Source organism: Hyperolius riggenbachi, chromosome 1 (genome assembly GCF_040937935.1).
Source record: "Hyperolius riggenbachi isolate aHypRig1 chromosome 1, aHypRig1.pri, whole genome shotgun sequence".
Taxonomy (NCBI): Eukaryota; Metazoa; Chordata; class Amphibia; order Anura; family Hyperoliidae; genus Hyperolius; species Hyperolius riggenbachi.
This window is the reverse complement of record NC_090646.1, coordinates 505,107,376-505,121,183: the sequence shown is the minus strand read 5'-3', so window position 1 is coordinate 505,121,183 and position 13,808 is coordinate 505,107,376. Positions and strand designations below refer to the sequence as shown.

At 44.6% G+C, this 13,808-nt stretch overlaps 1 protein-coding gene across 1 annotated transcript in view; it reads right to left on the bottom strand.

Moving 5' to 3' along the window:
• Window positions 1–13,808, bottom strand: part of STX2 (syntaxin 2) — a 93,104-nt gene that overhangs the window by 59,470 nt on the left and 19,826 nt on the right. The window contains exon 2 of the mRNA XM_068243631.1: window positions 9,025–9,102. Coding sequence (XP_068099732.1) covers window positions 9,025–9,102 — 78 coding nt within the window. The remainder of the gene's footprint in view (window positions 1–9,024; window positions 9,103–13,808) is intronic.

Below are 13,808 nucleotides of genomic sequence, written 5' to 3'. Positions count from 1 at the left end.
AAATAACCTTAAATAAAAGATAGCAACTGATTTGCATTTCATTGAGTGAAATAAGTTTTTGAACCCCTACCAACCATTAAGAGTTCTGGCTCCCACAGAGTGGTTAGACACTTCTACTCAATTAGTCACCCTCATTAAGGACACCTGTCTTAAAGGGACTCCGAGCTCACAATAAAAAAGAAAGTTGAACTCACCTGGGGCTTTCTCCAGCCCAGTGCTGGTCGGGAGGTCCCACGACGGCGTCCTGGCTCCTCTCCAACACCCCGATCCGGAATGGCTGACAGGCTGATTACAAAATCAGTGAGGGGTCAAATAATTATTTCCTCCACTGTATATCTATATTATGTAGTGTAAGTACTGTAGTCTAGGGCCAATTTTTTTTAGGGGGAGCCAATTAACTTATACGTATGTTTTTGGAATGTGGGAGGAAACCGGAGTGCCCGGAGGAAACCCACGCAGACACGGAGAGAACATACAAACTCTTTGCAGATAGTGCCCTGGCTGGGATTCGAACCAGGGACCCAGTACTGCAAGGCGAGAGAGCTAACCACTACGCCACCGTGCTGCCCTGGTCTGGTAAGTGCAGCAGGTAGGGTAAAACAGGAGGCAGCAAATGTCAGCTAAGGAGGTAGGGGAGCCCAATGACAAAGGTCAACACTGGGTAATCAGAATGGGGCAGGACCCCAATGACAGATGTCAACAATTAGAAACCAGTAAGTAGCAGGTACCAGGACTGTGGAGTCGGTACAAAAATCCACTGACTCAGACTCCTCAGTTTAGGATTCCTCCGACTCCTCCTCCTCTAATTTGCATATTACAATCTTGTTGATTGGAAGTATGCAACATGAAATTCATCTCTTAACTGCCAACGCTTAGGGATTTTAATAGACAACTGAAGTGAGAAGGATATGGAGACTGCCATATTTATTCCCTTTAGTCATAGGCTAAAACTAGCCCTTGGTAAAAGTACTTGTAAAAGGTACATGCCAGAACAAAGAACATCTAATATGCCCTAGGCAATGTAACTGTGGGTACATGTAAGAGTGATGTGCAGGTACTCTGCAGGGGAATGAGGAGATTATTCCTCCATTACACATTCTTCATGTACAATCTGAACTAGGTTTATGGGTGATAGACAACACCTCTGTGTTCAATGTGCACAACATTCTCAGTGGATTCCCTGCAGCTCTGTGGAGAGTGCATATGTAGAGTATAGTACTACTGTGTAACAAAGTAAACACAGCAAAGAAAAACACTGGGCTGTCTACACAAACTGATGGGCTGGAAGTGATTGATGGGTGCTGCTCCAATAACTGGGTGGCTGCTCCAATAACTGGGTGGCTCCAGTAAATCTGTATAAAAAAGGCAAGAAGAAAGGAGCGCACCGCTGGTGCAATAAACTTTTTACTTTAAAAATTGACACGCATAAAAATACACTCACAGTGTATGATAAGATCAGAGCGCCTGTCAGGCCTGCCAGCAGTCCTCTCCTGTCAGCCGCACTTGGCCAGAGCTGCGGGAGCCGATGTGGATGGCGTGGAGCTGGATGCGGTGGGCGGAGTCAGGTCGCGGGGATGCCGTCTGACGTCACGACGTGTTTAGGCGTAGACCACGCCTTCGTCAGGTCGTCTCCTGACTAAGGCGTGGTCTACGTCGAAACGCGTCGTGACGTCAGACGGCATCCCCGCGACCTGACTCCGCCCACCGCATCCAGCTCCACGCCATCCACATCGGCTCCCGCAGCTCTGGCCAAGCGCGGCTGACAGGAGAGGACTGCTGGCAGGCCTGACAGGCACTCTGATCTTATCATACACTGTGAGTGTATTTTTATGCGTGTCAATTTTTAAAGTAAAAAGTTTATTGCACCAGCGGTGCGCTCCTTTCTTCTTGTGTAACAAAGTAAACCTGAGACAGAAGAAATTAAATTTTTATTCATACCTGGGGCTTCCTCCAGCCCCCTTCAGGCTAATCAGTCCCTCGCTGTCCTCCTCCGCCACCTGGATCTTCTGCTATGAGTCCAGGTACTTGAGCCAGTCTGGCGTAGTGCGCATGCACACACTCCGCAGCCGGGAACGTACTACACCTGCGCAGCACTGTTGCGCAGGTGCAGAACGCTCCTGACTGTAGGAGCGGCACGTGGCCGGACTGCACTGACTGGCTGAATTACCAGGACTCATAGCAGAAGATCCAGGTGGTGGAGGGGGACAGCGAGGGACTGATTAGCCTGAAGGGGGCTGGAAGAAGCCCCAGGTATGTATAAAACTTTTCTTTTCATCCTTCTCAGGTACCATTTAATTCGTAGTCACCAAACCAAATTTTAACAGCATATCAAATTATTTGATTTCATGAGCAAAGAGTACATTTGCATAAATCAGAATCAACACAGAATTATTTCCATCATTGACCATCTCTATTAGGGACACGGCTACACATCAGGCTTTATACTTACCGGATAGATGTTATTTAGTATATATGTTACGGCCAGAACCCGAAGTTTGGCCACTTCTAGTTCTGGCCGGCCACTTCGGGTTCTGGCCGGCCAATTCGCGAAGTGCCCGCTGCGCTGCGGCCAATGTTAGAAACGGATCGTTTACTCTGATATGAATGTATCTTCTGGCCGCAGCGCAGCGGCCAAACGTATTAATTTGTTGCAATTTTTAAGCCGGCGGCAATGTAACGATTCAAGCCGCCGGCTTTTTCATCTGCCTCATCTCTCTCCCTCTCTCTTCTTATGGCCAGCCGGCGGGGGGGGGGGGGGGGGGGACACGCGAGTCCCCCCGGGAGTCGTTCGTCGCAGCAGGGGCAGCAGAGCGGGGAGGCTGCAGACATTGCTTCTGCCAGCACCCGCTCTGCAAGAACGGCAGGCTTCCCTGCCGCGACGAACGACTCCGGAGGGACACGCGTGTCCCCGCCCGGCTGCCCATAAGAAGAGAGAGGGAGAGAGATGAGGCAGATGAAAAAGCCGGCGGCTTGAATCGTTACATTGCCGCTGGCTTAAAAATTGCAACAAATTAATACGTTTGGCCGCTGCGCTGCGGCCAGAAGATACATTCATATCAGAGTAAACGATCCGTTTCTAACATTGGCCGCAGCGCAGCGGGCACTTCGCGAATTGGCCGGCCAGAACCCGAAGTGGCCGGCCAGAACTAGAAGTGGCCAAACTTCGGGTTCTGGCCGTAACATATACAAGAGATCCCTGTGTACACATCATATATACCGTCACAATCAGATGTGTACATCTGACTTTAAAAATATGGGGACTGCTTTATTGAAGCAGCACAAGTAACTAATTTTGATTGGTTTATTTCATTTTTGTGGACTAAGCACAGCTGTTACTGTATGTATAAATTATTTATGATGACTATTATCTGAGAAATACAACATTTTATCATATTTTCTATTTTAATTACAGTTTAAATTCATTAGGAGTCGGAGCATTTTTTCCCGACTCCAGGCACCCAAAATTGCGCCGACTCCACAGCACTGGCAGGTACCCAATGGTAGAGTTTAACACTTTTTTCCATAAGAAGCCATTAGTTCCTGCATGGAGTGCTGATTTGTGGCCTTCACCTTTTAATACTGGCAACCTTGACTGAAGGTCTGTACAGGCACAGTAATGTTCCCTTAGTATGGTTTCCTCTCCATACTCTAGTTTCTTTCCACAACTAGAACACAGACTGGCATGTGAATGGATCTTGAGCAAGGATGACTGTTGTGTGGGTGAGCAGTTATGGGAGGGACAATGGCTAAACTTAGTGCCAGATTGGAAAAGTCACAGCTATAAAGTTTTTAAAGAGGAACTCCAGTGAAAATAATGTAATAAAAAAAGTATTTCATTTTTACAATCATTATGTATAAATGATTTAGTCAGAGTTTGCCCATTGTAAAATTATTTCCTCTCCCTGTTTTTGAAATGTATCACATGGTTACATTATTACTGCTGGCAGGTGATGTCAGTGGAAGGAGATGCTGCTTGCTTTTTTGGCAGTTGGACACAGCTGTAAAAAGCTGTCATTTCCCACAATACAACAAGGCTCCCACAGTGTGATGTCAGAACCATTGTCCTGACATCACACTGAGGGAGGGGTTTCACCACAATATCAGCCATACAGAGCCCCCTGATGATCTGTTTCTGAAAAGGAAAAAACATTTCTCATGGGAAAGGGGGTATCGGCAACAGATTAGGAGGAAGTTAAATTCTTGGTCACGGTTTCTCTTTAAAGTGGACCCAAATTAAAAATACAAAATTTCAGAAATAAAATCTATTTTCTAAATTATAATAATAAATAGCAGCCTTTTTTCAGCTGCATGATGACAAATATAAAATATTTTACATTTATTGGAGGAACCCCTCCCTTCCTTTCAAATTGCTGGGATTTTTCCGGCAAACTGGTGGAGTAGATGGTGTCCGGCAATGGAGGAATTGCTAATGGCTGCCCCCAGTATAACCCTAGTTATGAAAAGAGAAGGGTGAAAAGCATGCGCTGAAATGATCATAGGCTTGAAGGATTGTTTATTTATCTTTGTATGTGTCAGAGTGGTGCAACTAAATATTTTTAATTAAAAAAATGTTTGGTTTGGGTCCGCTTTAAGTTGCTACTTACATTATCTAATACAGCTGTTAATAATGAATATTCTACCACAATGCTAGTGTGTCGCAGTAGTTACCATCTGCATCACATAACCGTATCTACAACTCAACTGGCTATCAACTTGGTAGCTACAACTTCTAAGTCTTTAGTGTGACAAGGTTCAAAATACTTAGCGTAAAGACTAGAATATGCCAGCACTATATAGGAATAAAGACTGTGCAAGTGTACTCATTCATAGAACATCTCACCCAAGATATAATATGGTAAATGTTTAACAAAATTTGCTTGGATTGGTTTTAAAGAGCAGAACCACCCATGTTTTGTCCGTATACAAATTCTTGATTCAATCCAACAATTCAATATTAAAGAATAAATTATGAGCACACTGCTAAATGGAAATGGCCTGGGAAAAAAGCCAGCATCTAATTAGATATGAAGAAACAAATCTATGTGTTACTGCAGTATGGCTTGAAGAAAGTTCGTTTCCGGAGCTGTACGTGAGCACAGACTACCATAATTTATCCACTGCTGATTATCACCTTAAAGGAGTCTTTGTACAATGAGATTATTATTTGATTTTAGGAAAAATATAACTGAATTACTAGCCTTGCACTGAACACGAGAGCTGTAGGATACCTCCGTTAACCATTGCGATATAAAGTAGTATTTTGCAAACAAGTTTATTCTAGCGCCATTCACATAGATTATGAAGCTCAGCCAAAACACAGACAGGCACTCTTAGGGTTTGGTGACCAGGAGGGGTCATTTTGGGCACCTATAGGCAAAGCACCAGCTGTCAAGTGGATTCAGCGATAGATGTGAGGACAACATAAGGACAGTATTGGTTAGGGATAGTGGTATGGTTAAAGGAAACCTTAACAGAGGGATATGGATGTTTCCTTTTAAACAATACCAGTTGATTGGCAGTGCCGCTGATCTCTTTGGCTGCAGTAGTGGATGAATCACACACATGAAACAAGCATGCAGCTAATCCAGTCTGACTTCAGTCAGAGCACCTAATCTGCATGCATGTTGAGGGGCTGTGGCTAAAAGTATTAGAGACACAGGATCAGCAGGTGATTCAGGCAAATGGTATTATATTAAAAGGACAAATCCATATCCTTCTCAGTTTAGGTTCCCTTTAATTTTATTGGTTAAATGGTAGGCGTCAGGAAAGGAGTAAACCATTAAAGTAGAGTTCAGCAAACATGACAGTGTGTACTAAAGGTAAGGCTGTACTGTATACAGTCTTAACACCCAACTTTGCAATACCCTGTACTGCCTGCTAAAGTATTGTAGAGAGACCTGTCAATTCAGCGCCCGCTCTGCGCTGGATTTGGGCGCCGACATAGACCGTAAGAGCTCACTGTATTTTTGGGATCTGGCTTTAGCCGGAGCCTGAATTACGATAAAATCGCCATCATTTGGATGGCGGCGGACTCCGAATAATGCGGGCACAGGAAAAATTAGGTAGTGTAACAACTACCTAGCGGAGGAAGAACAGTCTTCCGGCTTCCTCCCGCACCCAAATTAACATGCAGTCTATCAATACTACGTACTCATATTGTAGCCATGTCCCCTGTCCCTAACCACTTGCCCATAAACTAGTTCAGCACTGCACCCCCACAAAGCCACATTCTCCCAAATATCTGGCTTAAAACTAGCCACCTAGAGTCAGATTACTAGGGGTGCGTGTGTGTCTCGGTCTTCATGAGGCATGGCCATGTTCCCCTTTACAGGATTATTATAAGCCGTTCTCTACTTCAAAGCCAAGTGGCAAATGGCCATGTGGACAGGAGGGCGACTTTTGTGATTGGATAAGCTTCTGACTGTAGTAACTTGTAATAGTCCTCTACAGCGTTATTTCTATAAATTAGCAGCGCAGGGAGGCTAGCAAGGCTGTATTTCATGCAAGCATTTGTAAAAACCAATAGCAAGCTCAGCGACAGGAAAGAGAATGATAAAAGCCCTGCTGAAAATAGAACTACCTAACTACAGTGTGGTACCTACACGAAAATCAACCATGCCAAACAAATATACCTTTGAATTGCATATCTCCATATACTGTCCTTAAACCAAAACTATTTTCTTTTCTTTGGCCATTATTCTGCATTAGGCAAGAGCTCAGAAACGTAATAGGGACAAGATTTCTAGGCATCCAGGACAACCTAGGCCCATCTCTAAGCTGAAGCACTTCTCTTCTTTAAAGGGAACCTGAATTGGGAGGGACATGGATGTTGCCATATTTATTTACTCTTTAAATACCAGTTGCCTGGCAGTTCTACTGATCTTCGGTCTCTAATACTTTTAGCCATAGACCCTGAACAACCATGAAGATCTAATGCTCCAACAAAAAAAAAACTAAAAAAAAAACTGACAATTTACCAGGCAACTGGTATGGTTTAAAAGAAAGTAGATATGACAGCCTTCATATACCTCTTGCTTCAGGTTACCTTTAAGACAATATCCTGCTGAGATAGGGACGTCCACTCCGTAGTGGCCAATAAAGGTGAGTGGGTCAGTCCATGTAACCGTACAGCAAGAGTTAGAAATGGATGTACCAGCTCTCTGACTAGGGATTAGCAAGGGAATGGGTAGAATGTGCTGTAATTCCAGAATGTGTCTAATTAAGATTCTTTACATGTGACAGAAATGGCTACGCAACTCATTTAGGGATAGTACATTTGTAAAGCCTGAAAACTTTTTTTCAACTTTAATGCTCACACACAAGATTATCAAAGATGAACTCCAGTGAAATATAGAATGCAGTAAATTATTCAGGACACCCACTTTGAGTTTAGTTCGTTTCAGCATCAGAAACTTTCTAGATCTACCTATAATATATATTGCTGTATATTGTAATGTAGCCCTGCTGTACCATTGACATTTAGCTTGTTGATTATGCAGCCTTCTTATCCCAGTGGACTCTGGAAAACCAGGGCCCAAATGCAATTTACTTTTTCTCCTGTTTCTTACCTCCTTAGTGATATTTTCACAACTTGCCAATTAAATGCTTTTTAAATCACCAGCAAGCAAGAAAATACTCAAATACACGGGCAGCACAGTGGCCTACTGTTTAGCACTCTTGCTTTGCAGTGCTGGGCTCACGGTTCGTATCCCAACCAGAGCACTATCTGCATAGAGTTTGTATGTTCTCCCTGTGTATGCGTGGGTTTCCTCCGGGCACTCCGGTTTCCTCCCCAAAACATATAGATACGTTAATTGGCTTCCCCTTAAATTGGCCCTAGACTACGATACATACACTACACATACGACTACAGTAGGGATTAGATTGCGAGTCCCTCTGAGGAACAGTTAATTGATTTTACAATATACTCTGTACAGTGCTGCAGAAGATGTCAGCGCTATATAAATACTAAATATTAATAAAATAATTTCAATAGTATTTTTTCACCTACTTTTTAATGATTTTTGCAATTGCAAAGGGCTGAAAATTATGTAAAAAAAAAAAAAAAAAAAAAAAGAAGAAGAAAAATGATCCCCTAGGGCAGATTTCCCCAACCTGGTCCTCAAGGCCCACCAACAGTGCATGTTTTGCAGAAAACCACAAACATGTACAGGTGGGATAATCAGTGTTGCAGCAGAGTTGATTAACTACCTCTGTGGATTTCCAAAAAACATGCACTGTTGGTGGGCCTTGAGGACAGGGTTGGGGAACACTGTTCTAGGAGAAAAAGTGTATTGCACATGGCTCCAGAGCCCTTATTAGTTTCCTTAAATGAATGACACTGGACCAATAAATATAGCTTGGCTTTACCCAGCGTTTCACCTGCACAAAGCGGGAGGTAGAATCTATAGCGCTATTTCCACCACTTTAGCGTTACAGGTTTACTATAATAACACATTTACTCCGGGGGGGGGGGGGGTTGTTTGCGCATCATACACATTCACAGAAATGATTTATATGTGCCTGTACAATTAAGGTAAAGTAATCCTGTCCCATATGGAACTCAGTAGTCAGTCTGTTCGGTCTGGGGGTGTGTGACATTTTTGGAGGAACCAGTTTCATTGAAAGCATTCAAGACAAAATCTTAACACTAGGCGATTGCTATAAGTTTCAAGTGGTGTCAGCTACCTGACTCCAATGTATTTCATGCATTTTGGTGTAAAATGGTTTCTAAGAGCAACTCCTTCTACACGTTTTATTTCATACAGTTATCTACTGAGGAAACACATGTCAAAAGAAGCAAACAATATTTCCTGCTCCAGCGCTGAACTCGTAGATTCCTGGATAAATCAGTACAAAGACTAGAGGAAGAAGGTACCTTCCTCAGCTATTTCAAGAACAGTTCCATGCCTGTTTGGCATTCACTAAAGCCAAAATGTGCAGAAGCACAGCATGTTCTACCTTTACATGCTGGAGAGTTTGTAAAATGAACAAAAAACTATACAGTATATCTTACAAGCTTACCTGAAGGAAGAAGTCATCCATAAACTGTTCCTTTTGCATAATAACCACTGCGTTCCCATCTTCCTCATGTCCTTTAGCCTATAAATAAATAGATAGAATTTACAAACATAGGATGTTATTTTCCTAGTTGCATAACTCCAGCAAAACAAGAAAAAGCAAGTCTATTGCAAGCTGTAATATTCTTACGCACAAAGTACACAAGGGAGCAAATGGAATTAGAAATCCAACTTAGTCATAACACTACATTATAACAAGCTCTAAATGGTAAATACGTCAATTAAGTCGCTGTTTCCAGTAAATCAAAGTAAACCTGAAGTAAGATGAATATTGATGTAGCCACTCCTGATTTCCCTCTAAACAAAGGTCTTATCTAGAGCTTATACCATAGCTCCCAACTGTCCCTCTTTTGGAGGGACAGTCCCTCTGTGGGAACACAATCCCTCCTTCCTCATTTGTCCCACAGGACTGATGTACAGATCTGTGTAAAATGTGTATTTTATGTACTGAAAAATGTGTTTAAAGTTCAATAAAAAAAAACAAACAAAAACAAACCTATTCCCAACATTTAGAGACCCTGTAACATAACCCTCATCCCCCCCCCCCCCCCCCCAAAAAAAAAACTCTGGAGGATATATACCTCGGGAGGGGGAAGCCTCAGGGTCCCAATGAGGCTGCCCTGTCCTCTGTAGCCTGGGGGAATCCAGCGCTGGCTCCCCTGAAAGCTCCTCGACAAAGGCTGACAAGACAGCGTAGGCAATATTTACCTAATGCGAACCTGCGCAGGCGCACTAGAGGCTCTTCGTTCGGGTTAAGGCAGAAATAGCCGAAAGCGATAGTATCCGCTCTACTGCGGGGGCGCGCCTGTGCAGTAGAGCGGATACGATCGGATTTGGCCATTTCTGCCTTAAACCGAAGGAAGAGTCGCTAGTGTACCTGCGCAGGATCGCAGTAGATAAATATTTACCTCTCCGCTGTTTGGGGGGGGGGATGCTGTGCTGGATTGCCAGCACACTGGAAGGACGGGGGAAGGCTCGTTAGGATCCAGAGGCTTCTCCCTCCCGAGGTAAGTATCCCCAGAGGGGTTATTACAGGTTTACTTTAAATTTATATCTTTCTTATTTTTCAAACGTTAATATGAAGGAAAATGAACCAGGATAGAAAGGACCAGTGTAGTTTGAATTATAAAACAACATATTTATTATGAAACCTTTACGGTATGTGTGTGACTAGGGGTGTGCCAGGGGTGTGAAAAGGGCATGGCTTAAGTGTCGCTCTTTCTTATCTCAAAAAGTTGGTTCTACGGATCCTCTGGCCCTGTTTACAGTGGTCAGTTGTGTTGCAGACTAATTATACCCATACAATTTACTGCCCCAACAATTCTATGGGGCTGTTCACAGTGCTGCGTTCATAACTGGTCGTGTTATTCTAACTCGCTGCATGCAGGCTTTGTATTAAAGGGAACCTAACCGAAGAAATATTTTCCCTTTTAAAATAATACCACCAGTTGCCTGACTCTCCTGCTGATCCTGTGTCTAATACTTTTAGCCACAGCCCCTCAATAAGCATACAGATCAGGTGCTCTGACTGAAGTCAGACTGGATTAGCTGCATGCTTGTTTCAGGTGTGTGATTCAGCCACTACTGCAGCCAAAGAGATCAGCAGGCCTGCCAAACAACTGGTATTGTTTAAAAGGAAACATCCATATCCCTCTCAGTTTACGTGCACTTTAAAGAATACCAGACGTGAAATAACCTAAAAAAAAATAAAAATAAAATAATAAAAATAAAAAAGGGGGAGGAGCAGGAAGTCTCCTCTCTGCCCCTGCGGTCTACCTAAATGACCCTCCGGCAGCCTGTTCCGGATCTCCGGAGTCGGGCACCACTGCACAGGCACTGGCCAGGCTTTGCACGCTCGTGTACGTCATGCACAGTGACATCATACGCATGCTCTTCTCTTGGTTATTTCACATCTGGTATACTTTAAAATGTCTAGGCCCAGTCTCCGTTGCAGTTCACAGTCATTATAACACATTAAAATATGCGAGTTACGCAACTGATCACTGGGAACCTAGCCTCTGTCTTCAATACTTTTTAATCTAACACAAAATAAAAAAGCACACTGGGTGTTCTGAATTCACTCTGCCTGTCTGTTGCAGATTTGCAACTCAAACTGAACCTAAAAGACCTCCCTGACAGATTTATGGGATAAAAATAGCACCTCTGTATTTTTCAGATTTACTTAATCACGGGAAAAGCAGCGAAACGAAAGAACAAATATGATGGTTTTGTACACAGCTACATGTTACTAGAAAGCAATATGTGACTGCACAGAGGTCACAGAAAATTCTTCTGTGCTCTATTCATTGTAAGCACCAGGGAGGTTTCCTGTCAGTCCCAATCCTCTCCGATGACTCTGGGATGTAAACAAGTAGAAGTTATACGCAACGAGCTGTTCTATGATTCTGGACGTCACTTCACACTTCCATTCAAAATACTGCATCTCTAACTCGCTGACTACCAGAATCACAAAGCTTGGCTTCAGGTTCCAAGTTGTTCAATAGTAGAAAAAAAGTTGATAGAAAATGTCTGAAAAATGGATTGCTTTGGCCATAAAGCAAACTGGAGTCTCAATTTTCTTTTACAGCTCAAACGGATAAACTGATAATGTGACATTCTTTTTAATCAGTTAAAAACCATACAAAATTGGTACTGCATAGTATAAATAAAAGGGTTAGCAAACATTGGCCTCGATTCATAAAAGTGCTGTCGGCAGGGCCGCCATCAGAAATTTTGGGACCCCTCACACAACATCAAGCCTGGGCCCCCCTACAGACTGCTGTGCACGCCCAGTACAGTGCCCCAGTATAGTGCCCCAGTATAGCCAGTACAGTGCCCCAGTATAGTGCCCCAGTATAGCCAGTACAGTGCCCCAGTATAGCCAGTACAGTGCCCCAGTATAGCCAGTACAGTGCCCCAGTATAGCCAGTACAGTGCCCCAGTATAGCCAGTACAGTGCCCCAGTATAGCGCCCCAGTATAGCCAGTATAGTGCCCCAGTATAGCCAGTATAGTGCCCCAGTATAGCCAGTATAGTGCCCCAGTATAGCCAGTATAGTGCCCCAGTATAGCCAGTATAGTGCCCAGTATAGCCAGTATAGTGCCCAGTATAGCTAGTATAGTGCCCAGTATAGCTAGTATAGTGCCCCGTATAGCTAGTATAGTTCCCAGTATAGCTAGTATAGTGCCCCAGTACAGGCAGTATAGTGCCCCAGTATAGCCAGTATAGTGCCCCAGTATAGCCAGTATAGTGCCCCAGTATAGCCAGTATAGTGCCCCAGTATAGCCAGTACAGTGCCCCAGTATAGCCAGTACAGTGCCCCAGTATAGCGCCCCAGTATAGCCAGTATAGTTCCCCAGTATAGTACCCCAGTATAGCCAGTATAGCTAGTATAGTTGCCCACAGTATTGTGCCCCAGTATAGTGTCCCAGTATAGCCAATATAGTGCCCAGTATAGCTAGTATAGTGCCCAGTATAGCTAGTATAGTGCCCCAGTATAGTGCCCCAGTATAGCTAGTATAGTGCCCCAGTATAGCCAGTATAGTGCCCCAGTATAGTTAGTATAGTGCCCCAGTATAGCTAGTATAGTTCCCCAGTATAGTGCCCCAGTATAGCCAGCATAGTGCCCCAGTATAGCTAGTATAGTTGCCCACAGTATTGTGCCCCAGTATAGTTAGTATAGTGCCCCAGTATAGCCAGTATAGTGCCCCAGTATAGCCAGTATAGTGCCCCAGTATAGCTAGTATAGTGCCCCAGTATAGCCAGTACAGTGCCCCAGTATAGAGCCCCAGTATAGTTAGTATAGTGCCCCAGTATAGCTAGTATAGTGCCCCAGTATAGTGCCCCAGTATAGCTAGTATAGTGCCCCAGTATAGCTAGTATAGTGCCCCAGTATAGCCAGTACAGTGCCCCAGTATAGAGCCCCAGTATAGTTAGTATAGTGCCCCAGTATAGCTAGTATAGCCAGTATAGTGCCCCAGTATAGCTAGTATAGTTGCCCCCAGTTTTGTGCCCCAGTATAGCTAGTATAGTGCCCCAGTATAGCCAGTACAGTGCCCCAGTATAGCCAGTACAGCACCCCAGTATAGTGCCCCAGTATAGCTAGTATAGTGCCCCAGTATAGCCAGTATAGTTCCCCAGTATGGGTAGGTGGTGCCCCCCGCTCGTCCCCGCCGCTGTTACCTTAACAGCAGCCGCTCTCCCCTCTCCGGCGCCTGTACTTTCCAGCAGCATCTCCCGAGTCCCGGCTACTGTCTGTGTATGATGCGGCAGGAAGCAGGGCAGCGGCTTCCTGTAACGGCGATGTGTATCGCCGTTACTATGGGAACCGAGCCATGCTTCCTGCCGCATCATCACACACAGCAGCCGGGAGATGCTGCTGGAAAGGGGAGAGCGGCCGCTGCTAAGGTATTAACAGCGGCGGCCGCTGGGGGAGGGGGGGGCCGGAAGAGACCATTCAGCAGGTTAATGCCTGGGGGGGGCCCGAGGCTGCGGGCCCTGGGCCTGGCCCCATGACGGAAGTCACAGTTGTACCCCCCTGATGGCGGGCCTGGCTGTCGGTAAGGTAAATTCGAGCGGGGAAACACCGCTGTCGGCATTTCAGCCTTCTGGGTGGTCATTCATAAAAATGTTTCCAGTTGTTATAGGAGTGTGGAGATATTCCGCTGTAGGCAGGCGTTAGGCTGTCGGGAGACATGCGGAAACAGGAGAAGCTGGCCGAGTCCCTCT